This window comes from Tursiops truncatus, chromosome 3 (assembly GCF_011762595.2).
Source record: "Tursiops truncatus isolate mTurTru1 chromosome 3, mTurTru1.mat.Y, whole genome shotgun sequence".
Lineage (NCBI taxonomy): Eukaryota > Metazoa > Chordata > Mammalia > Artiodactyla > Delphinidae > Tursiops > Tursiops truncatus.
The window spans coordinates 100,955,882-100,983,408 of NC_047036.1; the positions used below are offsets into that span (position 1 = coordinate 100,955,882).

The 27,527-nt window shown below is 40.3% G+C and overlaps 1 protein-coding gene across 3 annotated transcripts in view; it reads left to right on the plus strand.

Annotated features, from left to right (window-relative positions):
• The window catches only part of SNX24 (sorting nexin 24), a 162,662-nt gene that overhangs the window by 75,916 nt on the left and 59,219 nt on the right, over positions 1-27,527 (plus strand). Inside the window, exons 3-4 of one of the 3 annotated variants that reach the window (XM_073802447.1) lie at positions 9,688-9,773; positions 24,264-24,368. In XM_073802447.1, the coding sequence (XP_073658548.1) occupies positions 9,688-9,773; positions 24,264-24,368 (191 nt within the window). The remainder of the gene's footprint in view (positions 1-9,687; positions 9,774-24,263; positions 24,369-27,527) is intronic. The other 2 variants (XM_019940899.3, XM_073802448.1) reach the window with 2 other exon arrangements.

Consider the following 27,527-nt stretch of genomic DNA (forward strand, 5'->3'; position numbering starts at 1 on the left):
TCTCCCTCTTGCATGTTTGAAACGAGCACTTTCCTGGCTTCCTGGTAGAAAATTTGCCTGGATATGGAATTCTAGGTTAAAGGTCATTCACCATCAACCTTTGAAGGCACATGAAGCCAAAATTTGGAACCAGGTTTCCGACGGATTTCTGTGGATTCTTTTGTTACTCTATGAACCAGGCTACTTCGACTACAAGCCTTTCAGTTGTAGAGGAGAGCCTCAGGGCAGCCTGTGAGGAGGCCAGCTCCAAATGGCCATGAAACCACTGTGTGCTTTCTGCTGGAGTTGTCCTCAGCTTCTTAGAGTAGCAGCCACTTTATAACGTTGTCTTTCTTTGTACTCATTTACTCCTTCCCTGGATCAGAGTCTTTGATGATAACAAAAACAATGGCTGGCCTTTTATATTACTGTATTTTGAGTGCTTAATTTTGATTAATCTTTCCATTGGCAGTGCTATGTCTTCAGTAATTTTTTTCCGAAAGGCTGTGTGGGTTATTTGTTTTCTGAGTTTGCCCACAACTGAGATTGACTTTCTGTTGCCTTCACATGTGAATAATAATTTGCGCGATTATAAAATAATATTCTCATAAAATTCTACAGACATTGCTCTACTTTTTGAGGAGCAGGGAGGCATTTAGTGAAGCATAGAAGAAGTTTGGTCATCCTGATCTCTGTTCCTACTTTATTCCATCAGTATATTGGCAGCACTTTTTTTTCATTATTGTAATTTTAAAAGATCCAGAGTATTAGGTACATTATTTTCCCTGGGAGATGGTAAACCCTTTTGATCTTTCCAGCTTAGGAAACAGGTTTCTTTTGTCTTTGATGTTCGTTCTTGCTCTAATTTTGTTTTTGTTTTTATTATTTTTGTTCTTTTATCAGTGATTTTAATCATTTTGGGTCGTTTTTGGTATCATGAATTTTCTTTGCAAAGAAGAATCATATTAAAAAATGTATATGTACACACAAATTTAATCAGGCCCAACTCTTACACAGCTATTCTCTAGTGGCAATTATCTAGAGAATTATTCTTCTTCTTTAAGCAGTGGTTTATTTGAAGCAATATGTTTTTCTCTTAAAAACATTAAAAAATTTCTGAAATTTAGATGTTTTCAAAGATATGGAAAAAAAAGTGGTTGTCAGCTTCTCCACAACCGAAAATAGTATAATTAAATTAATAATATCTCACGGTTTGGCATCTTAGAACAGAGGAAGTTTGATTTAAGGCTGAGTAGGAGCAAATTAAAATTTTACACTAGTTTTACTGAATTTTAAATTTATTTAGTCATCAAATATCATAAAATTTTATGATTAGAGGGTCTCATCATCTTTCCCTTATTTAAAAAAAAAAAAAAACTTTGTGTGATGTGAATTAATACCTTTGAGAGCTTGGCCCTCAGTAGACACACAGTAGATCACTCTTTTAGAGATACAACTTTTTATAGTATCTAAATAACAGCCTTTTAAATTTTATCTTTCTTGCTTATTCCGACTCAAGAAGGAGAATATGTTGATTTCAAGCCCAGAGTTAATATTTGGTACATCTTGCACTAACTGAACAAATACTAAACAAACAAGCAAACAAAAAATATATATATATGAAAGGTCACTAAAACTTTATTTTTATATAGAATCCCCATGTGTATTTGGAAGTTATTTATTAGACATTTTTATTTAGGAAAAACTTTTTTTTTTTTTTTGCTTTTGTTGAAAGTAAATAACTTAGTAAGGTATGAGCTTCTGAAGACAGAGATCATTCAACCTGTAATATGGGTTAAGTCCATCTTTCATTTAAGTTTATTTTTTTTTTAGATACATTCCTGAAAAAAGTAGGTGTAAACCAAATTATGAAATATTTTATCATTGATTTACAGTTTATTTTCAGAAATGTTACTGAAAAGGAAAAAAAAATTGGCTCTAACATGTAATCAAAACCACACTTACAAATTGAAATCTTCTCTTTAAAGTCGTATTTATTTTACTTTTCAGTTTGAATCCTAAGGATTTAATGTTCTTAGGACTGTGGCTAGAATTTAGTCACAGGAACAATATAATTTCTGTTTTTTTAAACAAATCTAAATGAAAACCTTAATATGTTTATTTAGTTACACGAAGCTTCCTTAGCTTTATACTGGGGAATTTCTGGAAAAATCTGAGGGCAAGGATGTCTACAAGAGCAGAGGCCTAGACAGGTACATCAGGTCTCTGTGATTTTATGTGAGATAGTTGGAATGGACACCTATGCCGCTATAAACACTGGTCAAAATATACCCAATTAGTTCTCACTTCCTAATCATATTGTCAAAGTGATGAATAGCCAGTGTTGATCAGGATGGGCCAGGCGTTCCATATCCTATTGGTGGCAGGGGGACTTAGTACATTTGAGGGGATAAATTTGGCAAAATTTTTGGTAATTTATCTTATATATATATGTGTGTAAGTACATGTACAGGAAAAAGGATGAGATATATCTCTCTATATATAGATACATTAATCATTAATATATGTAAATAAAATGTAAGTATATATAGAGACATATAAACATGTTTTATATATATTGATATATAAGTAAACATATATAAACATATTAAAAAGTATACAGTGCAAAATACTACAGTAACTTAATATCCATCTTAGGGTCCGAATTAAACAAAGTATGGTAACAATCGTACATGGTAGTACTATGTAGCCAGTAAAGAATGAGGTATGTCAAAATGTGCTGATTAATGAAGATGTCTGATATGTATTAAATAAAGTAAAAAATAAAAGTAGTAGAAAAAATAAAGCAGTAGAACTATATACTATAGCTCTAGTTGTGTAAGAAAATAAAATAACTTCTATTACATGTACACATACAGAGCTTATATGAGTATAGACAATTTCTGAAAGGATATTTAAGATACCTCTTAAGTTGGCAAGGACCTATACAAGTCTCTTATGGAAGAAACATACTTTTCAGTTTATATCCTTTGGACTTTTTGAAAATTCTTTTGCATAAGCACATATTATTATTATTTTTTAATAGATCTTTATTGGAGTATAATTGCTTCACAATACCATGTTAGTTTCTGTTGCACAACAAAGCGAATCAGCCATATGCATACACGTCCCCATATCCCCTCCCTCTTGAGCCTCCCTCCCATCCTCGCTATCCCACCCCTCTAGGTCATCTCAAAGTACTGAGCCGATCTCTCTGTGCTATGCTGCTACTTCCCACCAGCCAAGTTTTACGTTCGGTAGTGTATATATGTCAATGCTATTCCCACTTCACCCCAGCTTCACCCTCCCACCCCCTGTCCTCAAGTCCATTCTCTATGCCTGCTTCTTTATTCCTGCCCTGCAACTAGGTTCATCAGTACCGTCTCTTTTTTTTTTTAGATTCCATATATATGCGTTAGCATACGGTATTTGTTTTTCTCTTTCTGACTTACTTCATCCTGTATGACAGACTCTAGGTTCATCCACCTCACTATAAATAACTCAATTTTGTTTTTTTATGGCTGAGTAATATTCCATTGTATATATGTGCCACATCTCCTTTATCCATTCATCTGTCGATGGACATTTAGGTTGCTTCCATGTCCTGGCTATTGTAAATAGTGCTGCAATGAACATTGTGGTGCATGTCTCTTTTTGAATTATGGTTTTCTCCGGTTATATGCCCAGTAGTGGGATTTCTGGGTCATATGGTAGTTCTATTTTTAGTTTTTTAAGGAACCTCCATACTGTTCTCCATAATGGCTGTATCAATTTACATTCCAGTGCAAGAGGGTTCCCTTTTCACCACACCCTTTCCACCATTTATTGTTTCTAGCGTTTTTGATGATGGCTATTCTGACCGGCATGAGGTGATACCTCATTGTGGTTTTGATTTGCATTTCGCTAATAATTGGTAATGTTGAGCATCTTTTCATGTGCCTCTTGGCCATATGTATGTCTTCCTTGGTGAAATGTCTATTTAGGTCTTATGCCCATTTTTTAATTGGATTGTTTTTTTGATATTGAGCTCCATGAGCTGTTTGTATATTTTGGAGGCTAATCCTTTGTCTCTTGTTTCATTTGCAAATATTTTCTCCCATTCTGAGGGTTGTCTTTTTGTCTTGTTTATGGTTTCCTTTGCGGTGCAAAAGCTTTTAAGTTTAATTAGCAAAAGCCATACAAGCTGAGATTTGGAACCATAGTGTAAGGAGACTGAGGGGGTGGTATGGGTACAGATCCTGACAAGAAAAGGTAATATAAAAAGTATTTTTCTACTCTATAGAATTGTATGCTTTTTATATAGATCAGTGTTTGCTTGAGAGGAGCACGGGCTCCAAATAGTTAGGGGTAAGGAACTCATGCCAAGACCGCCACCACCCCTGTGCCCAGGGTGCTCTGTTCCTGCAAAGCCCCTCCAGAGGACAGAACCTTGGGAGGAGACTGGATGGAAGGCATTGTCCTCACTCCAGAACGTTTCTCCCACTTGCACGTGTTTCGTTTCCCCCAGTGAACAGGGCTATGTAAGGAATTCTGTTTATTGGGAATCAGTATTGTGCAGTGATTAAGAAGCAGATTCAGGAACCAAATTGCTGAGTTCAAAATGTATCAGTAGCTACCATGGGCAAGATACTTAATCCATGCCTCAGTTTCCTCACCTGTAAAATGGAGATAATAGTACCTATCCCATGTGGGGTTGTTGTGACAATTAAATGAGTGATTTTCATGGTAAAGGAGCTTGGAGCAGTGCCTTTATATAAGTGTTATAAAAGTCTTTGTTGTTATTGTTGTTGTTATTACTGGTGTTACCATTTGGGAAAAATTACCTAAATACTTTAAAAATAATAATTAAAAATTTAACTGGGGCTTCCCTGGTGGCACGGTGGTTGAGAGTCCGCCTGCCGATGCAGGGGATACGGGTTCGTGCCCCAGTCGGGAAGATCCCACATGCCGCGGAGCGGCTGGGACCGTGAGCCATGGCCGCTGGGCCTGCGCATCCGGGGCCTGTGCTCTGCAACGGGAGAGGCCACAGCAGTGAGAGGCCTGCGTACACCAAAAAAAAAAAAAAAAAAAAAAAAAAATTTAACTGACATTAAATTGTACATTGATTTTGTACATGCTACTTTACATAGAACATATTTACATAACTGAAGTATATATGCATTGACTCACTCTTACAGGGTTGGTTATTTATAGAAATATTTGAAAAGTTTGCTCTCAAACTTATTTTTCTTCCTTTTCTATGTATTGTCTCTGTTTTCTGGCCGCATTCTCAGATTTTTCTCTTTCTGAATGGTTTTAAACAATCTGATTTGCCTTGGATTTTTGCTTTTTATTTTATGTTTCTTGAGCTTGGGTCCGTTGGTCTTCTTGGATCTGTGGGTTTATAGTTTCTATCAAATCAAGAAAATTTTGGTCAAGATTTCTTCAAATATATTTGTCTTTCTCCCCAGCCCCTCTCCCCCATCTCACCTCTACTGTGAGGACTCCAGTTACACATGCATTTCGATGTTTAAAGTCATCCCATAGTTCACAGATGCTCTGTTGATTTACCTTTTAGTTTTTTCCTCCTCTATTTTGTTCTGTACAGTTTCTCTTGCCAGGTCTTTAAGTTTACTTACCTTTTCTTCTGTGGTGTCTCACCCACTATTAATCCCATCCAGTGTTTGTTTTTTTTTAATCACAGACATTTTTTATCTCCTCAATAGGACCCAGACCTGTTGTCTAAGTCTTTTTTATAGCTTCCATACCTCCAGTTAACAAGTCAACCTTTCTTCTAGATTCTTTTTTTTTTAATTTATTTATTTATTTATTTTTGGCTGTGTCGGGTCTTAGTTGCCGCACACGGGCTTTCTCTAGTTGCTGCGAGTGGGGGCTCTTCTTCGTTGTGGTGCGCAGGCTTCTCATTGCGGTGGCTTCTCTTGTTACAGAGCACAGGCTCTAGGCATACGGGCTTCAGTAGTTGCAGCATGTGGGCGCAGTAGTTGTGACTTGAGCACAGGCTCAGTAGTTGTAGCGAACGGGGCTTAGTTGTTCTGCAGCATGTGGGATCCTCCCGGACCAGGGATTGAACCCATGTCCCCTGCACTGGCAGGCGGACTCTCAACCACTGTGCCACCAGTGAGGCCCTCTTCTAGGTTCTTGAACATAAGAAATTTTCTTATAACAAGTTTAATGCTTTTGTCTACTAATTTCATCATCTGTGTCATTTCTGGATTAGTTTCTATTGATTGTTTTTTCTTTTCATTATGAGTTGAATTTTCTTGCTTCTTTTTGCTTAGATGCTAGACTTTGTACATTTTATCTTGTTGGGTGCTGAATATTTTTATATTCCTAAAAATATTCTTGAGCTTTGCTCTGGCATGTGGTTACGTTACTCAGAAATAATTTGCTCTCTTCAGGTCTTGCTTTTAAGCTTTGTTGCTCTGGACTAAAAGAGCTTTTAGTCTACGTTACTTTAGCTCCACTCCTGAGACAAGACCCTTCTGAATTCTCTAAGGAACACTTCATGAATTAAGAGGTTTTCTACCCTGGCTTTTGGGAACAGGCACTGTGCCCAGGTGTCTAAGCTCTGAGCGCTGTTCTCTCTAATCTCTTCTTGTCCTTGGGTAGTTTCCCCAGTCTTATGTGCTGCTGAGGATTCAGCTGAATGCTGGAGGGAGACCTCTGACAGGTCTCAGGAGTTTCGTTTGTGTGCAACTCACTCCTCTCCAAAACTCTCCCCCGGGAACTTGAATCGCTATGGCTTTCCCTCACTCTCCCCTCCCTGTCCTTGACTCAGGGGGCCTCATGGCTCTGCCTGGGGTAACCTGAGGGCTCACTCTGCTTGTCTCCCATCTCTCACTGTCATTCATTTCCTCATGTCCAATGTCTTAAGAGTCACTTTCCTTACATACTTGTCCAGTTTTTTAGTTGTTTCAAGTGGGAGGGTTACTGCTCCCTGTTACTCTATCTTGGCCAGAAGTGGATATCACCCTGCTCTAGGCTCTACCTTAAATTAAAAAAAAAAAATTAAAAAAAGAATAAAAACAAATAGCCCTTGTCCACCCACTCCCGGTCTGAAATTCCAGAGGCAGCCACATTCAACTCTCGTTACACGTTCTCTTGGTGTCCCTCTGGATTTTGTACCTCTCACTGCCCCTCTGTTCAGAGAGGCCTCCTCTTACCACAGTCTAAAACAGCACCCTTGTCTAGCTCTGTCTCATCACTCTGCTGTATTCTTCACTGCACTTTTTGTGTTTCGACTTTACCATATTTGTTTATATGTTTATGATTGGCCTTCCTCACTAGAAAGGATGTGTGCTCCATGAAGACACGAAGACTGGGCTGTTCTCTGTTTTCTTCTCTGCTGAATCCTCAGAGCCTAGAACAACTCCTGGGCACATTGTAGTCCCTTAGTAAATATCTGTTAAATAATTAAATGAATGAATGCCAGATACTGTGCTGCGTGTTTTCCAAACATCATCCTTTGCTGCCCCCACCTTAGAGGTAGATAACAAGTACTAGGAGCTTGCCAGGAAAGCCAAGAAAGAAGAGAGTTTTCCTGGCAGCCGGGAAAACACGTATCAGAAACTATTAAAAAAAAAAGTCTGGTATGGAATTTAGGAACATAAGATTTATTAAACTGACTCCATTTCTTGCTTCATTCATATTGTCATGGAAATTCTGATTAAGCAACTTCCTTTCCAAGGTGTTTTCCCAGAATTTAAAAGAAAAAAGTCTTAACAGTATTAGGTATATTGTGCATTTTTAAAATGGCAACATAATAAAAATATTAGAATTAAAATTTATCACATACTTTTCCCTATGTGTGCACGTGTGCGTATTTATAATACTTCCCCCCACCCCCGCACCCAAAGTGAATTTAGCGATTGTGAAAAGTAACTGTGGACCTTGGTAATGGAGCCGTCTGGTCGATAGAAGGGATGACATTCCATGAGACAGCTGCTGTGTAATGTGTCTTATCCGTGGCTTTCAGGAGGGGGCACCTGAGGGGCAACCTAGTAGGTTGAACCTTACTGAGTCTTCAACTTTCTCCTCCTTCTGTGGATTCTTCAGCAGACGTGCCAATTAAAGTGATGGTTTTTGTGATGAAGCCTCAAGTAACTGGACTCAAAACGTAACTTCATTTTATTTCACATAGCTCAGCAGTTGGAAACTACTTTCATTGCTCCCACATTGCCCTGATTTAAATCTGGGACCTGACACTAAAAAGAGGGCTCTGTATGCTATTAAACAAGCCCCCAAGTTGAAGCCGTGTTTCTTTTGTTGGTGTTTCTCAGGGTGCTTTCCTCATTGTATTCCTGGCTTTGAATGGTCTTTGCAGAAGAATAATTTTCTTTAGTGAACTAGTAAACAAAATTTTTTTCTAAAAAATAATGTATGTATATCTGAGAGTTTGAAGCATATGCATATGTTTTTAGAAGAAAATATTTTCACTAATTCACCAAAGTATTTTTTAGGGGGATTTCTTGGGGGAAAAAAACAGTTGATTAAATTGATAGAAATTTACCACTTTAATAAAAGCAGGTTTCTTAAACTGAGTCATGGAACAGAAGATTTTGTTTCTAATTGGAAGGAGTGCAAAAATATGAACACATTTTATGTTTGATGATATAGTTTCTGGCTTTCCAAAAAAGTCACATTTACATATAAGGCAGAAATATAGAGCCATAGAGATCTATTTTCATAATGAAGGTGTGTGACCTCATATCTCATATTCTAACTTTAAGTAGCTCTTTTTAGGGCTAAAGTAAGCCTGCTTTTAACACTCTTCAGTGTCACATGACCTCAACTTTAGTTTCGTTTTCTTCAGAAGGGCAATTGAAATGGGAACCCAGGCTTACTAAGTCATGGAACAATTCCGCTTCATCTTGGTGATGACAAACTCTCGCTCAGCAAAGCAGGAGTCAAAGACAAACTCTAGGAAATAACAGAGCACCTTCTCTTCAGCTCCTGTCAAGCAGCCTTCCCCCACCCACTTTAACATCGTGTTCTCATGAGCATTTCATAATATTCCTCATCCCTTGTTCCCCGTCTTGACCCACTGACCTAAGAATCAAGAAAGTGTCATGTTAGTGCCTACTAATTAGCGCACCCAGAGAGCCTTTTCATCTGGCCTTTCAACCTCCTGGAGGTGGGAGCACAAGCTGTCACTCGTATCACGCAGGGAAAATGAACCTTTACTACATTTTCCCTGTTTTGCAAACAGCAGAATTAGCCAGCTGAGGCAAGATGAATATGCAGGTTAGGAAGAAATTAACCTAAAAGGCACTACTGTTTGCATTATTGTCTTAGAGATGACACAGCACTGCCCGCATTGAAATACCCATAACGCAATGCTGTGGGCCTGCGATTTTTGCCAGACTGTCGCTGTGGCATCGCACTTGTATTTCAATGCCATCATATGCATTTGGTGAAGTAATTTTAGGAGAGAAGTGTTCTCTGATTAAAAAGTTAAGGAGCATTTTAAGGCATTTAAGTTGCCACTGTTTTTAGACACGTTTGTGGGGATACTGCCGTTTGTTAGTGAGCATTTGGCTCCAGGGCTCATTAATCAGTGCTGTTGGGCCAGGGTCTCCTGAGCCTTCTGGGTTTTGGGAGATCAGCTACTGTAATTAAAGGGATGAAATATATCATGGTCACAAACTTACCACATCAGACAATTGAGGGTTTGGAACTGGTGGAATTAATCTTTTTTATTTTTTTCTTAGGTGTTTAAGATAGAAGTGCTAATGAATGGAAGAAAACATTTTGTTGAAAAAAGGTACAGCGAATTTCATGCCCTGCACAAAAAGGTAACTTCGCCCCCCCCCACCCTTTTCTCTATAAGGCAGATGGTGTAGCACTAAGCCTGCTTTCTGTGGTTCCTAAGAGCTTTAATAGTTCTTGGAACAGGTTGACTTCTTTTATCACGAAGTAAATTTCCATTTAAAATAAATTGTTCCATCCTTTCAAGGTGTGCTTTCTGAGTAGGTGTGTTTTCTGTTAAGATCTTTTGCATAAATAGATGTGTGACAGCAAGCTGTTTATATTATACTGTGCTGGGTATTGTAGGCTCAGAAAGAATAAGACCCAGACCCTATTTTATCCATAAAATACACTTAATGTGTTTTACACAAAGGAAAAAAAAAAAAGAACATTTTACAGGAAGAAATTTGTTAAAATCAACTTATACTTACATATACATGGAAAAAAATATACATGTCACATGTATTCAAGGACTGTTTGGGGATCATGTAAAGGGGGATCATAGCTTCTTTTGAATTATAAAGGCCTCTCTACAAGCCTGGTGTTTCAGTTCTCAGATCTCTTTCATTAAAAGCCTTTGATAAAAGAAACAAGAAGGCAAAAGGAATAGCTGAGTTTTGGGAGACATAGTCAGTAAAGAATAGAAGAGGGAATAATTTTTATTTTCTAGCAAAATTTAATGTTTTGAAGGTTATAAATTAGTATTGAGGTGATGAAATTACCTTAATAACTAGAAATACCTCATGAAATTGCCTAGAAAATCACCACATATGAGTTAATGCAGTTTTACCATTTTTTCTTTTGTATACATATATATTCATATCTGTGTGTGTGTATATATATATATATATATACTTCCTATATATGAATATATATTTATACACACACATATATAAAATGTATGGCACGGTTCAGTTTCTTCACTTTTGTTACTTTGTTAGGTAAGAAGTTAGTGGAAAGATACTGAGTAAGTATGTTCAGAAAGAATCTATTCTTTTAACTTCCTTAAGGACCGCTTAAATTTTCTGGAAAATGTCAGTGCATAAATGATGTGATAGTGTGCTTATTACTCTGTATTAAAAGCTCTGTAGCTAAAATTAAAATTTCTTACTTTTTGGTAGTCAGGAGAATAGAGTATTGAGTAAAAACTTTCACAGGTTATATTGAGAAGTGAGTGAGCCTCTATCCCTCTGTTTTCTTTTGAAGAGGAGCTGTCAGTTATCTGTACACTTTTCCATTAGGATGGCAAGGGATAATTTACCTTGAATTTTTCAGTTAACATTGTGTTACATCCAGGTTTACTTCCAAAAGAAGCAACACAGGTGAAATACAGATTTAGGCTGGGTGTTGCCAGCTGACTTTACAAAAGCCCTACCCCTCAACCCGGAGCCTCAAAGAGAAACAAACATGGGGTCTGGGTCTCACGTCCTTCTCAAGAATTTCTGGCTTTGTTCACTTGTTTATCGAGGAAACAGATTCTAGAGAGATTTCTGCTGGGTACCTCATGAAATAAGTCTGTACAATGGGATTAAAACCAGAACTCCTCCCCTCCCCAGCCTCTGATGCCAGAGTCTGGACCAGGCAGCCTGTCACATGCAAGCCTCCTTCCTAACCTGCCAGGTCTCCATTACCCCGACACAGCCCAGCTGTCCCCACCAGATACTTGGGGACCAACTCCACACGAGGCACAGCTGGGTGACTGCCAATTAGGCCCGCCCTGAGCAAGAGGCTGCCCATGCTTCTTACGAGTGGAGGGTGACTCACTCTGCTCTCTTTTCCAGTACGATTTATTTTCTTCTGCAGAAGAGGACCCTTTCCCCAGTGATTACAGGCAGTTCTTAGATTCTCACAGTCAAAAAAGATTTCTAGATTTTCTAGGACTCTTCTCTCAACTTCTGCAATTCTGTTAATAATTTTAGCTATTCTTAAAATTATATCATCAAGTCTATTAGAATTAAGAGAGTAGAAATTCTCAGACCTCTCAATTTTGCATGTTTTTGGCAGCCTCATTAAAACATCCTTACAGGGACTTAGAGAAAAAAATAACATTGTGGGGCAGAGTTTTAGTTGGCAGACACTAAATCTTGTGTGTTATAGAGCAGAAAGGGGCTGCTAGAAGTCCCCTTTATTTGTCCCATTTGATAATTGTATTAGATTTGATGAAAAGGTAACTTATTATAAAAGACAATTAAGTACAAATAATGGCAGGGTGTAAAAATAAACATAAATCTGTAATCTTGACTGTAAAGTTGTGTGTTAAGGAGGATTGAAATGGGCAAAAAAATTAATCAGAATATACAAGCTTTAGTGATTACTGCTGCCACCTTCTACAACTTTATCCTTTTATTACAATTTTGGTACCCTAGTTTCCATATTTGAATTTTGTGATGTGCTTTGAATGTTCTGTTTTTACATGAAATACCTTCCCTTTAAATTCAAGTTAAATCTATTCCTGTTTAATTTTTTTGAATATTCAGTTATTTCTGCAGTGGATGCCATTTGCTCTGTTGTCAGTGTCCTGTTTTCCCTTACACTTTACATTACACTTGTTAAAGTTTTTAGTCATTGTCCCCAAGTTAATTCTAAAATCATATAGGAACTATTAATAAGTGCTTTGTACCTTTAGAATAGTAGTTGCATGGCTCATCTCCATATACCACAAACACACAAAAATGCCTCCTGGCTTGTTGTCAGGCTCATTTTGAGGCAGAAACTAAAACCATTACCCATTTGACAGTTCATCTGGTTGGTTGAAGTTCTTAATGATTACTACTTCTCCCAGACTTTTATAATTTTTGATATTAAAGTATGAAAACAATATTCTCATCCTCTACACTTTTCTTAGGATTCCTTTCTAATTTTTGGAAAAATTCAAGAGTTTTTTTTTCCCCTATATGCTTTATTTTCATCCCCTCAAGTAAGTTTAGTTTTTTAGATTATAAAGCTAAATCTTGCAGAAAGTTTGGGGACAGGAGAAATAACTCCTTGTTACCAGCATATATTTCTGCTATGCTAATACAATTGCTGTTTTCCTTCTTTTCTTGCTTTTTTTTTTTTTTTTGCGTTACGTGGGCCTCTCACTGTTGTGGCCTCTCCCGTTGCGGAGCACAGGCTCCGGACGCGCAGGCTCAGCGGCCATGGCTCACGGGCCCAGCCGCTCCGCGGCATGTGGGATCCTCCTGGACCGGGACACAAACCCGCGTCCCCTGCATCGGCAGGCGGACTCTCAACCACTGCGCCGCCAGGGAAGCCCACTTGCATCTTTTAATGGAACAAATGCCGCTGTGCTAGTGGGGTTCCTTCATGGTGATAATTATGGTATAGAAGTTAAGTGTGGAAGCTCTGGCAGCAGAATGTTCCTGAGCCTGCCTTTACCTCTTAAGTCCGTGGAGCAAGTTGAGTGATCTTTCTGTGCCTCCGGTTCCCCCGTTTTAATATGGGAACAGTGAATGTGCTAACTTCACAAGACTGTTTTCCAGACTAAACGAAATCGTGTGCATTGCATGGCCAACTTCTAATGATTGATAGCCTTCATTACATATAACTTTTTTTTTCCATTTTCAAGACTGTTTCCTTTAAGCTAGATTACAAAAGAAGCATTCTCTGTTAAAGAGTATAGATATTTTTACAGCTCCAGTTATATATTACCAAATTACTTTTTTCCAAAATGGTTGTAGCAGATTTGTAATGCAACCAGCAAGCATGAAAGTATCTCACCAGCTTTGCATACTACCCCCCCCCCCAATGATATGTATTTAGCAGGCGATATATGTGGCCTTTTTGCTGTTTTCATTGGTATTTCTTAAGCTTATGATTGTAGCCCCTCTATTTGGAATTCTCTTTATGTGCTGTCCCATTTTTCTGCTAGGGTCTCTGTTTTGATCATTAGTTTGCATGGCCTATTAATAAAATACTAGCCGCTTGATGAAGCTGTTTTTCACCATGGACTTTTTAAATTTTGGCTATGATATTTATTTTAATTTGCAAAAGTTTTACCTTTTTATGGTCTCTAATATGTCAGTTTCACCCTTTCAGACTATGTGTAAGATTAGTTTTTCTTCCAGAGCTCTGGAAGTATTTGATTTCACTTTCTTTTAGTTTTTCTAGATTGGTACTTTTTGAAGTGTGAACTTTGGGTGACCTGAAGCCGAACAGTATTTATTAAATTGCAGATTCCTGGGCACCACCAGGCATGCTGAATCAGAATCTTTGTGACAGAGCCCAGTAATCTGCCTGTTAAATCAGCATCCCAGGTGATCTTAATGCCTGTTGAAGTTTGAGAATTCCTATTTGTGTCGTTATATTTTTAAAGGCATCTCTTAGACACAACCCTCCCTACCTCCCCCTGTATCACACATTGAAGCCACAAGGTGTGAGACCTTGGAAGTCTTTCCTACCTTTCTCTTATCTTTCACTTCCAGGGTGTCAGCAAGTCCTGTTGATTCATTCTTCCAAACTTCTGTAATAAGCACCATTTAATTTTTCATTTTGTACTCGTACCATCTCAATCTAGAGTCTTGCTACTTTATGTAAGTATTTCTTTAACTGTTTCTCATCCTTGTCTTCTTATTCATCCTCCGCTGCAGGCAATTTTCCTAGAGCACTATTTTCATCTTCATTTTATTGGTCAAAAACCTTGAAATGTGTCTGTATTATCTACCAAATCATGGACATTGACTTTTGAGACCAATAGTCTTAAACTGTGCATTAGTTTTCTATTACTGTTGTAACAAATCATCACAGACTTAGTGGCTTAAGACAACACACATTTGTAATCTTACTCTAAACGTGTCGGCAGGACTATGTTCCTTCTGGGGGGCTTTAGGAGAGAATCAGTTTCCTTGCCTTTTCCAGCTTCTAGAGGCTGCCACCTTTCTTGGCTCATCACCTTCTTTTGTCTTCAGAGCCAGCAACCACATCACTCCAACTTCTGTTTCCATCGTCACATCTCCTGTCATCACATCTCTTCTCTCTGACTTGGTCACCTCTGCCTCCGCCTTGAGATTACATTGGGCCTACCTGGATAATCCAGGATAATCTTCCCATTTCAAGATACTTGATTTAATCACACCTGTAAGGCAGTGCGTTCACAGGTTCCAAGGCTGACGATGTTGACATCTTTGGGAGGACCATGATTTTGTCTACCACAAACCCCTTTACTGGCCAGCCTTAGTTTCTCACTGCTTCTCCCAAGAAAAAGTTAGTGGCAGCCAAGCCAGTCTTCCCTGTCACCCCAGTATATGAAAATCACTGCCTCTCTGTCTTTGCCATGCTGAATGTCCTTCCCTCTGTGTTCTCATCTATTCAAACAAAACTAAAACGTTTCAGGTTCTTCTTTCAAGTGATTTTCTTTTATTCCTTCATCTCTTTGTTCTTGGAACTCCTTTTCCATTTAGGAGGTTTCTACTTAAATTTAAAACGTCTGAGATAATTAAAACTCAGTTATCCCTAAGCTTTGTCTAACTAGAAGATATATTTTAAAAAACTAGGGACAATGTCCTTAACTAGACTTATCCTGGTGATCATTTTGTATTGTATAGAAATATCAAGTCACTGCCAGGAACTAACATAGTGTTGTAGGTCAATTACACTTCAAAAACAAACAAACTCATAGAAAAAGAGATCAAATTTGTGGTTACCAGAGTCGGGGGGGTAGAGGGAGGTGGAATTGAATAAAGGCAGTTAAAAGACACAAACTTACAGTTATAAGATAAATAATACTAGGGATATAATGTACAACATGATAAATATAATCAACACTGCCGTACATTATATATGAAAGTTAAGAGAGTAAATCCTAAGAGTTCTCATCACAAGGAAAAAGATTTTTTTCTTTTTCTTTAATTTTGTATCTATAGACGAGACAATGGATAGTCATTAAACTTACTGCGGCAATCGTTTCATGATGTATGTAAGTAAAATCGTCACGCTGCACACCTTAAACTTACGCAGTGCTGTATGTCACTTATATCTCAATAAAACTAGAAGGAAATAAATAAATAAAGTAGGGACCATGTCTTATTTTTTGTACCTTCCTCACTGTCTGTTAGTGTTGGGCACTTATTAGGCGTTAAATAAGTATTTGGCAAATGGGCTATTTGGAGAATATTATGCATTTTTATGAATTGCTGGAGGAATGCTTTGGTCAGCAAGAACAGTTTCTACTGTGGGAGTTTAGTTCACTGTGAGTCTAACCCCAGGCTACACTTGCCCCTGTTTCGTAACTCTGCCAGTACAGGGTGGGAAAACACCACCACCATACTGAAACCAGAACAGACCCCCACCCTGTTCTTCTCTGGTCACTCTCAGCAGGGTATTTTCAAAAAAAAATAAAGTTATAGGCTGCTCTCCTCACGGCTCAGGCCCAGGCTGTGACAGGGTAAGAGCTTTCTCTGTGACCCCCTGCCCTGCACCACAGGCTGCGCCCTGCTACAGCCAGGTAACTTGCACCGTCATTGGGGGTCCTGGAAAGCAGCTTCCGTCCCGAGGCCCCAGTCCCCGGTGTGGAGAGGAAAGCCTTCCCTGCATGGCAGACTGCTGAGCCCAGTCTGCATTGCCTTCCCAGCTGTCAGTTCCAGCCCAGCCTTGTGTTCACAAAAGTTTCAGGGAAATATGGTGCTGGTTCATTCCTAAATGAATGAGTTCTTGTGACTGCCTACTTTTGGCCTGAGTAGACTATTGCATTCTCATATTTAATTTAACGAAGTCCACATTTCAGAAAAACCAAAAAACTGCTGTATGGGGCTAAACCAGGGGTACAGCACCTCGTGAAGTGTCTCTAAAGGGAACCCTGAGGAGGTAGGGTGACAACATGGAATAAAAGATTGAATGCTCCCCCAAGTGTCCCCCACGTCTTTCCTTAACCTTTTTTCCCTTTTTCATCTTTTTATTCACGTGCTTGGGAAAAGTATTTCTGTTCCTTTCGGTGGACAATGGTTGCTATCACCAACGTATATGCAGCAGGTCTTTACGGAGTAAGTTCTGTGTCAGCTCCTCTAACAGTATGAGAAGGGAGGGGAGTGGTCATGCCAGGCAGAGGGGATTGTGTTTGTGGTATCGTGGAATCTGGTCACTATCTGTGGGGATCAGAAAGGCCGTTTGGCTGGACGCAGCCCGGACGCAGTTAATCATCGGATGGACTGGCAGAGGGGTATTTATCTTGTAAGCAGCTGAGCCCTCCTGGACACATACTGTCTTGGGTCTGTCTCTCCTCATCCAGAGCCCTTCATTACTCACCTACAAACGCTGTCACCGAGCCCAGCAGCTATGATGATCGGCTTCCTCAGTACTCCTGACATAAATAAAAAGGAAAAATCTTTTCAGTACTATATCTTCAAGAATTTTTATAAGAAGGAGAGAAGGACAGATAATGGAGTTGATTTTCTATTCTGAAATGTAAGAAATGTTGTGGTTCAGTAGTGTTAAAGAAGTTTCTTTTTGTTTAAAGTGAAACTTAATAAGCCTTTTACCTCCAAGTAATTAGCATTTTCTGGCTTTGTTCTTGTTTGAGAAATACCTCAGATAGTGTGGAGATGAGATATGTATTTATTCCCTTACAGATAATCATAAATTACTCCTCTCTCTCTCTCTCTCCCCTCCCCCAATACTGAATCAGTCTCATCAATAAATTAATATATTATAGTATTTCCCATTGAACGAAATAGAACTCATCTTTGACCCCATGCTTCCCTCCCATGTTCACCCCCTTGCTCTCCTCTCTCAGTATAATTCCTGGGAAGAGGAGCCTCTGCCTTCCCGCTTCCCGCTCTTCTTTACCCAGTGTCTTTGACTTTGCAGGATCGCTCTGCACAGTCTGATCATGCCCCTTCTAGAAACACTTCCCTGACTCAACTTACCATTTCACCGCCTCCTCACTGTTTGCCCTGCCTCTCTTCCCTGCCCCTCAGAGTTGGATGTCTCAGGCCGTGGACTTTGTATTAGTTTTCTCCTGCAGGGTAACAGATTGCCACAAATATAGCAGCTTTAACCACACAAATGTGTTACTTCAGTGTCCCCGTGGGTCAGGAGTCAGGGCACAGGTTAGCTGGCTTCTCTGCTCAGAGTCTCATCGGACTGAAGTCAGGTGTTGCCAAGACTGTGATCTCATCTGAGGCTCGGGGTCCTCTTCACGTTGTCATGTCCTCATTTGGGTAGAATTCAGTTGCTTGCAGTCATAGGACTGAGGTCCACTGTTTTCTTGGTGACGGTTAGCCAGAGGTGGTTCTCCCCTCCTCGAGGCCACCCTCAGGTCCTAGCCATGTGGCTTTGTCATAACACACAGCTCACTTCTTCAAAGCCAGCAGTCCGCTGGGACTGGGTTTCATAAAGTGGGACCTGATCAAGGGATTGCCTGTCTCATTGTGTAATGTAACCCAGTCAAAGGAGTGACTATCTCACCACATTCACAGGTCCTATCCAGACCCAAGGGAAGGAATTTTATAGGCATGTGCACCACGAGGCAGCATCTTGAGAGCTTCTCAGGATTATGCCCCTCACAGACCTTTTCCTCCATCTGTACCGAACTCCCAATGTCGTGGCCTCTAGTTCCGTGGCTCTCAATACCACTTAGATATTCTCACTCCCAGTTTACAGACTCATATACAACTGCCTGCAAATTATCTCCACTTGGTTGCCTGTTGGGCATCTCTGACTTGAAATCACCAAAACGGAACAATTGATTCCTCTGTGTCAGGATTATCTTTGGTTGGATATAATAGAAACTTGACTAGGACCCTTAAACAAGTGAGAAATTAATAATTCTCACATTGCGGCTTCCCTGGTGGCGCAGTGGTTGAGAATCCGCCTGCTGATGCAGGGGACACGGGTTCGTGCCCCGGTCCGGGAAGATCCCACGTGCCGTGGAGTGGCTGGGCACGTGAGCCATGGCCGCTGAGCCTGTGCGTCCGGAGCCTGTGTTCCACAACAGGAGAGGCCACAACAAGTGAGAGGCCCGCGTACCGCAAAAAATAAAAAATAAAACTAATTCTCACATTTACAAGAAAACTAAAAGCAGGCAGTCCAAGTTGATGTATCGATTCTGTAATGTCTATGTTCCAGGGTCCTTTTATCTTTCCACGTCACCATCTTTACTTTAACATGTGACTTTCACCCTCTGGTTACAACATAGCTGCTGTCCCTCCAGGCATTGTTTCCACATTTCTGGCAGAAAGAAGAGCCAGTTTCTCTTTTTCAGGAAAACAGGAGCCCAACCCAGTGGACTTAAACTGCATTTCATTAACAACTCTGTCATATTATAAAGGAACCTGGGAAATCAAGATTTTTTTGCTTAGCATTTTGGCCCTCTGAATGACACTGGTGTTTTTTTGCTTGTTTTGTTTTGTTTTATTTTACAAGAAGAAGAAGGGAGTGAATATTGGATAGGCAGCTTGCAGTATCAGCCGTATCCCCACTGTGGTATTCGATTTTGCTGCAGGTGACGCTAGAACTAAAATAATGGTGACCTTAACAGTGAGATACACGTTTATTTCTCTCTCACATAAATATCTAAGGCCGGTGTGGCAGTTTCATGGGCCTCAGGGACCCAGGCTTTCCTCTTGTGGTTTCCCTCTTCTCAACACAAGGCTTCCATCTCATGGTGGAAGGTGACTGCTCCAGGTCTAGCCGTTACATGGGCAAGTCAGCCGGCAGGAAGGAGGAAAGGAAAGAAGGAACAGTCCTTCCCTTTAAGAACACTTCCTGAAAGTTGCACAGACATGTCTGTTTACTTGCCTTTGTCCAGAATTCAGTCATACAGCCACACATAGCTTCCAGGGAGATTGGGAGATGTGTTCTTTATTCTGGGCAATCATGTACTTAGCTCAAAATTAGGAGTTCTGTTCTACAGAAGAGAGGGACGGTGGATTTGGGGAGATAACTAATGTTCTCTGCCACTTAGTCTAAACCTGGCATTCTACCACCTTTCATAAACAGGGCGCTGCCAGCTGAGGTCAAAGACCTGAAACAGTCAAAGTCTTGGGGTCATTCTATCACCTCCACTTTTCACCTACTCTGCAGCCTTCTGCTTCTCCCCGCCTCCACTGCCACGACCATAGTCCACGTCACCGTCGTCTTTTGCCTGGACTCCTACAGGAGCTGCTGACTGGTCTCCCTGCTTTGATTCCACCCCCTTACAGTCCATCTTGTTCATAGAATCTAGCACGAGCTCTTTGAAGTAAAAATTTTATCAGATCATTCCCTTGCTTAAGACATTCAGTTTGCTTCCCATGTAAAATGATAAGCAAATTCCCTCTGCGGCCTGCAAGGCCCTACAGTGTCTGATGCTGCACCTCTCTGAACCGTCTCCTCCTTGCTGAGTTTGGAACACCAGGCTCGGCCCTCCCTTTCCATTGCTGCCTCTGCTGCAGTGGCCCTTCTCCAGCTCCTAACCCTGGCTCCCTCCCAGCATGATTCAGGTGGTTCCTGAGACATTCTCACCTCACACAGTCATTTCCCCAGCTGCCCCCCAGCTCACACCCCTGTCTGTTACTCTCTGCCCTCACCCTGTTTTATTAACATGTTTATTGTTTTTTTTTTGTCCATTTCCCGGTATGCCAGCCCCATGAAGGCAGGAGTGTCCCTAACACATAGGAGGAGCCTGGTGTCCTCTGTTCCATGACCTTCCTCAGGGGCGCTTTGTTTACCCTAGAACTTATTTTTTCTGACAGACAAAAGAATAATGTACTTTAACGAATCCTAAATTTATCCATCTTCTCCATACTCTCTGCTACATGGAATCCACCTTCTTCCTGGAGGTTTTTGTTTTAACCTAGACTGATAGTTCTCTAGGCCTGCTGTGTTCAGCTGCCCTTGGGTTTCCCTTCCCCATGCTGATGGAGAAGAGCTATGAGTCCTGATCCTATTTTTCCTCTTTGTTGGTTTAATTTCTCAGTTTTCCGGAATTACATGCTCAAATTTGGGTAAAAGAAGGCACGGGAGGTAAACTTTCTCTCACACTTAATTGATGAGATTCTGGTTATAAAAATCCATGTCAAATTGGATCTTTGGAGCATTGATCTTCTAGCATCCATTGTTGCTGGTGACAAGTCAGTTGCCAATACAGTTCTGCTTCCTTTGTTTGCCAACTAATGTTTTTCCCTCTGTCTTCTCTCTGTCCTCAATATTCTGAAATCTCAACTGATAAATGTCAGTAAATGTGGATCCTTTTTTATACATTATGCTGGTACTCAATAGGTCCTTAATCTGAAGACATATATTAGGTCCTATAAAAATTGCTTTTCTTTGAAAATGTCTTCTATTCTTTATGAAAGGCTTATTACTTTCATATTAAATCTCCTAGATTAATCCGATATGTGTTTTATCTCTTCACCTACCCTTTCTCTCATTTTGTTTATTCTACACTTTGAGAGACTTCCATCATTTTATATTCTACCTCTTTTAACTTATTTCTCTGTCATGTTTTTTTAATTTCTGTCATCTCTTTCTTCTTCTCTGATGGTTTCTTTTTCATAGCAACCTGTTCTTGGGTTTTTTAAAAACCTGTTCTTGTTTTATAGAAGCAATATCTTCTCAAATCTCCCTGCGGATATTAAAGATCTCTTCTGTTATTTGATTTCTCTGTTTCCTTTGGGATTAGTTGTTCCATTTGTTTTTCTTGTCCTTTCTCTTTCATAGTGCTGGCTTTCCTATGAAAGTGATCTTTGACTGCCCATCCAGTTATTCTGGGTATTTGTCACTGGTCCCTCTGCTTTGGGTACATAAGTCTAGTACCTCTGTAGGGTGTGTCAACTTAAGGGCTTCATTATAGGGAATGAGGGTAGAGAGGCAGATATTAGGCTGGGGACCCCATGAAAACCAGAATGACTAGAATGGCAAATACCCTTCTTCAACCCAAACACTTCCTTCAGTTTCTTTAGGAACACTGACCCTTTTTTACTGGGGGAGGGTGTGCATGCTTAGGGATGACACTGGGCTGCTAGTCATCTCTGTGGTCTTTGGCACAGGCTGGGGCATAGACTGATCCCTCTTCCCTTTCCCTCCTCCTCTTATGCCAGTCCTGAGCACAGAGCCTCTCAGGCTGCTGAGAAGATTGATGTCCAGACCCTCTGTAGTCCCTTCCTGAGGAGGTCTGGGCTGGGGCTTCCTCCGCTCCAGTGTTTTCTTTAGATCATGCTTCTGCTTTCCGTCTTTTTAGAAAGCTGTTAATCTCTTGCTTGGTGATTGCCCCTTCCTCCCTGCCCTGTTCTCTGTGTTGTTCTGAGGCCTATTCCCTTTGGCCTTTTTCTTTTTCTAATATCTACCAGGACTGAATTCAGGTATATGAAACAGGAAGTCCAAATACCAGTAACCTTAAAAAAAGAGGAAGGGGGCTATTTTTTTCCCCTTAAAAAGCAAGTCTGGAGGCGGGCAGTCTGGGGTGTTGTGGCAGCTCCAGGCAGTGTGCAGGCACCAAGTCCTTTTTTCTGCTTGCTCATCTGGACACCTGTCTTCCATCCTAAGAGTTTCCTCATGGTGGCAAATGGTCACAGCCGCTCCAGCCATCATAGTCGCATTCTAGGCAGGAAGGGGTGAAAGGGGAGTAGTATAGAAGGTGCCAGCTAGCTGAGTCTGTTCCACTTTAAAAGAGATTTTATGGAACGCTTTTCTCAGTGATTTCTGATTACCTTTGACCTCCGCTCTCTGCAAGGGGGTGTGGGAAATTTAGCTTTTTAAGCTGAATTTAGCTGAATGCAGTATTGTTTCCAATAATTTAGGCGTTTGGTGAGGAAGACAAGGAGGATAGATTTGGGCTTGCAGCTAATACTTTCACAGTGTTCTGTTAGTGGCGCTTCAGGTATGGAGGGAGAAGGCAAGCATGGGCTTAGCCTAATGTCTTGAGACAAGTGCTCATCTTTGAAATGCACAAAGACCCCTTTTGCATAGTGTACAACAAATTTCAGCTTACGTGGTTAATGAAGATATGCTTATGTATGAGAACTTTTTTTATTACAGTTTTAGGTGCTGGGGTTTAGCTGTGTGCATTTTCTTAGAGGTCATAATGCCATTTCTTTGCATGTGTAGCAAAGGAGCAGTCTCAGTTGAGTTTTCCAACTTTTTACTCAAAGCATTAAAAGTCTTTCCATCTTAGAGGCAGTGTGTTAGCTTCGTCTGTGTTGCCACTGTAACAAGTTAGCATAAACTTAGTGGCTTAAAACAACAGAAGTTTATTATCTTATACCTCTCAAGGTCAGAAATCCAAATTGAGTTTCACTGGGCTAAAGTTAAGGTATCAATGGGCTAGAGGAGACAATCCATTCCTTTCCCTTTTCTGGCTTCCATAGGTCAGCGGGGCTCATGACCCTTCCTCCATCACCTAAGCCAGTCATGTAGCATCTTCCAGTCTCTCGCTGACCCTGGTCCTCGTGCCTCCCTCCCGATAAATCAGGATCCTTACCATTACATTGAGCCCACCTGGATATCTATGGTAATCTCTCCTTGTAAGACACTTAATTTAATCAGATATATAAAGTACTTGGCCCTGTAAGGTAATATTCACAGATTTAGGATGCGGATGTGATAGGATGCACCTGTGACAGGCAGCGCTAACTCAACGTCCGATAGAATTTTCCTTTATCTATATAGTCCCTTAAGACTGCTGCCCAGGAAGGCTTAGCTGAGAACCGTCACTCAGTTTTCATGAACAAAATTTAGACCTAATGCTTAGGAATTTTGGAAGGATCAGTCTTTTCTTTTTAGAACTTTTTTTTAATAGAACTTTTAAGAAACTCTCTATACGATGTGGTCTAGTTCATATGGCATTTCCAGGGATGATGGTTATAAACAATTGCATTCTGTTTTCCTTTTTTATGTGAAAAATATGTAGAAAGACTTTTCATCAGAAAAGTACTTCTTCGGGCTTCCCTGGTGGCGCAGTGGTTGAGGATCCACCTGCCAGTGCAGGGGACGTGGGTTTGAGCCCTGGTCCGGGAAGATCCCACATGCCCAACTAAGCCCATGTGACAAAACTACTGAGCCTGCACTCTACAGCCTGCGTGCCACAACTACTGAAGCCTGCACACCTAGAGCCTGTGCTCTGCAACAAGGGAAGCCACTGCAATGGGAAGCCCAGGCACCACAACAGAGAGTAGCCCCCACTCGCTGCAACAAGAGAAAGCCCAAGCCCAGCAACAAAAGACCCAAAGTAGCCAAAAATAAATAAATAAATAAATTTATAAAAAAATAGAAAAGTACTTCTTCCAACTAAAATTTTGTTGTATTAATTGTTTTTGGAAATTATAAACTTCTATACTTCCTTTATAGTTCATTTACTGAACTCTTAATTCTTCAGGAAAAATAATTCCCATCTGAAATGCCAGATGATGTATAACAATAACAACTACCAAAACACAGAACTCTTGTCCTGAAACCTGAACATTTAGGACAGCTAAAGAAAGAATTTTTGATGAAATTTCAGTGTATATATATTTTCCTCTATATTTTTATTGGAGATAGCAGTGGTTCACTTCCTTTTATTGGCTTTTCCCTCAAATAATGTCGTTATAATTAAAACACATTTTCTATGTTTTTTTCTGTCTTTATAGCTTAAGAAATGTATTAAAACTCCAGAAATCCCTTCCAAACATGTTCGGAACTGGGTCCCAAAAGTCTTGGAACAACGACGACAAGGTTTGGAAACGTATTTACAGGTAAGATGTGTTTAGATCCTCAATTAATGTAGCTTAAAGAGTCATATATCTCAATATTTTTTTCTCAGAACTTATGGGTAAGATACAGAATATATCAAGCAACCAAACATTCTGAGTGATAAGAAAGTTTAAAATTATAAATATGTTGTTGGTTGGTTCTTTTAGCTTTAGTTAAGTTCTATTTAAAATTGGTTATATGGATTCAGAAAGTGAAAAATTAGTATAAAAGTAAAAACCGATGCAGAGGGATCTGTTGGTTTTTTTGTTCAGCCCTACAAATTATTCTGTTTTTTGTTTTCCCCTCCAAGATTTGCTGCTTCTTCATAGCATTCCCAGCCTTTAGGTGTTGGGTGTTGGGGAGATAATGAGAGAAACTGCATTTTCAGTGGGCCTGGCTAGTACACCTATGGAATCAAATTGAGAATGAGTATATAAAACTTACTTCTGTTGAAGTACCAACTTCTTTGAAAATTAAAATGTATGTTTTTAAAAGAATGCAGAGGATGCTCTTTTCTGTAGCTAAGAGGAGCAAACAGAACTACCTAAAAGTAAGATAAGACAAAGCAGTCTGTCTGCCAAGTGACAGAAAAAGCAAAAAGAAAGCGTGAGGTGGTGTCAGCTTCTCTGAGTTTTAAACAAAAAGGGCTAGTGGCCTCAGGTGAATATTCAGTGTAGTCATCATTAATCCAAAGAGTACTGCGTGAGGCAAGTGCTGAGAGAAGGGTTGGGGGGCTGTGGGAGCCTTGTGTTCACCAGGACACATGAGTCCACTTGAGGGGCTGACGCATGAGACTGACTGAGGTGAGCATGGCCAGGAGGGAAGGGGTGGGGAATCTTGGCTCTCAAAGAATGAAGAGCTGGACATCACCTCGGAGTTCTGAGTTTACCGCGATGATCTATCTAAGACATGTTGCATCAGAGAAGTCGGCAGCCATGACTGTGTTCATCCATTGCTATCTTCATCACCCCCTTAAGGATTAACCCTTGGTGGATTTTATTTGGGCGGGCAACTGTGGACTGTGTGAAGCCATATGCTGTGTCCTCTACAGAGCTTTTCTGGTTGGTCTTGCCTGAATGACTAGTAACTAGAAGCTGAGGAGAATGTGTCACCACAGGCTTGTACTTAGCGATCAGTTCACAGGACTCTGTCCCAGTAGAAAGATGCCAAGAGTCCATCCCTGGTCTCCTGCAGTTTTCTTGGTCTTTACAGTATTCAAATAGGAAAGCTGACACGTGGAGGCTCTCTGAACCACAGAGGAGGGCTCTCTTCACTGCCTTTGTTCTTCTGCTTTGGGACGTGGTGGATGGATCCTTCACTGCCTCTCCCTGGCAGTGAGAGATTAAAGGAAGTGGAGGCCACAAAAGACAGGAAACTGTGTGGCCATGTGCCTTGAGACTCTGTATATGGAGCTATGAGACTTCCAGAGCCTCGGGCTGCACTGCACAGCAAAACCAAACCAAAAAACGAGACATTAGATGTTGTATGCAAAGGGTAAAAATGCACGTTCTCTATAATTAAATGGAATAGGTAAACAATGCGTTCTAATTTGTAAGCCGGATTTTCCACAGATATTGTATATCTTCAAGCTTTAGTTCTGAAGAAAGCTTTGCTCTTTTTCCTACCATTGTATTTGACACATGACTCCCATTACTACTCAGTGTAAACATTTTAAGTTGTTTGTACTTTGGATATAAATATGTGGTTAAAATCATCTGGCATAGAGAGGAGTTTACAGTGACACTCAAATTGAGCTTAGAATTTTCTATTCTCAGAAACAGAGCTTGAACGATGTGGTTGAAGGACTGAGAGGGCTTGTTTGCTCTTGTGCGTTTAATATTCAGTTTGTTGTCAGTTAAGTCCTGAAGGAGTTCAGGGGCACTTTTTCTCTTCTCCCTCTTCTCCCTCTTCCCCCTCTTCCCCCTGATTCTATTTGCATGCCCTGGGAGCCAAATGGAAGTTACAAAGATGAGTGTGGATGCTTGATCGACCGCCAGTGAAATGAAAACCCTGGCTTAGGTGTCATTTCTTGATAGCGTTTGGTGTTTAAGTCTCTTTGGAAGTAAGACAGTTATCACTGTTCCTTCTACTCACCTTTGTAACTCCAGTTAGAATCCCACTCACCCTCAGCACCAGTCTGAACCCCTGAGTTTAAGTGCCACTAGCACTTCTCAGCAGGCACTATCGTGCAGCGAATGCATCTCAGCTTGAGGTACATAGGATGGCCCTGTTCAGGCCCGTAAACCTAAGAAAGTATTAATACCCTCAAGTCATAGCATCTTAAGCTCACAGGGAACTTAGACCTTATCTAGTCCAGCTTGTCTCCTGCCCTTCAATTAAGTTCATGATCATCCCTCTGCTCTCAGTTTACCACCCATAAAACAGGCAGATTAGCTCTTGGAAGGGCCAGAGAAAACTCTTCCTTTTGTTCAAGAAGCAACTAGTACACGCTAGACCATGGATGGATTCAACACACATTTCCTAAGTTAGCCCACACAGCTCTTTTATTTTAGAGTTGGAGAAACAAGTCCGGTGGAATTAAGAAATTTGCCTCACTTCCTAAGTACATTAGTTAAAGAGATGGGACTGGAATTTTAGTTTCTTAACTCCCAGTATAGGCTCTTTTTGTTATGCATTGTAGATTTTTTAAATCAGGAGAAAACTTTCAGCCTTGAGGTAGAGTTTTTCTTAAGGATATAATAATAAAAGTAAAGGAAAATATAATCATAAACCATCACAATTTAATTGGCTATCCCCAACTTCCTTGATCAATAGATTTTTTTTAAATCTTTGATTTGAATATTTAGAATCCTTTGAAAATTGTGAGTATACATCTGTTTTCTGTGTTAAGTCATCTGCATAGAAACAAAAATCTTAAGAATAAATTAATTTGGTTTTCCCAAACTGATTTGACCATCAGACATGGTTTATATAATAGTTTTATCTCCTGGTTTGAAGTGACTTTCCACCTTTCCTGAGACCCCACTGAAACAGAAGTATAAAAACTTAAAAAGGAGGGACTTCCCTGGTGGTGCAGTGATTAAGAATCCACCTGCCAATGCAGGGGACACGGGTTCGAGCCCTGGTCCGGGAGGATCCCACATGCTGCGGAGCAACTAAGCCCGTGAGTCACAACTACTGAAGCCTGCACTCTAGAGCCC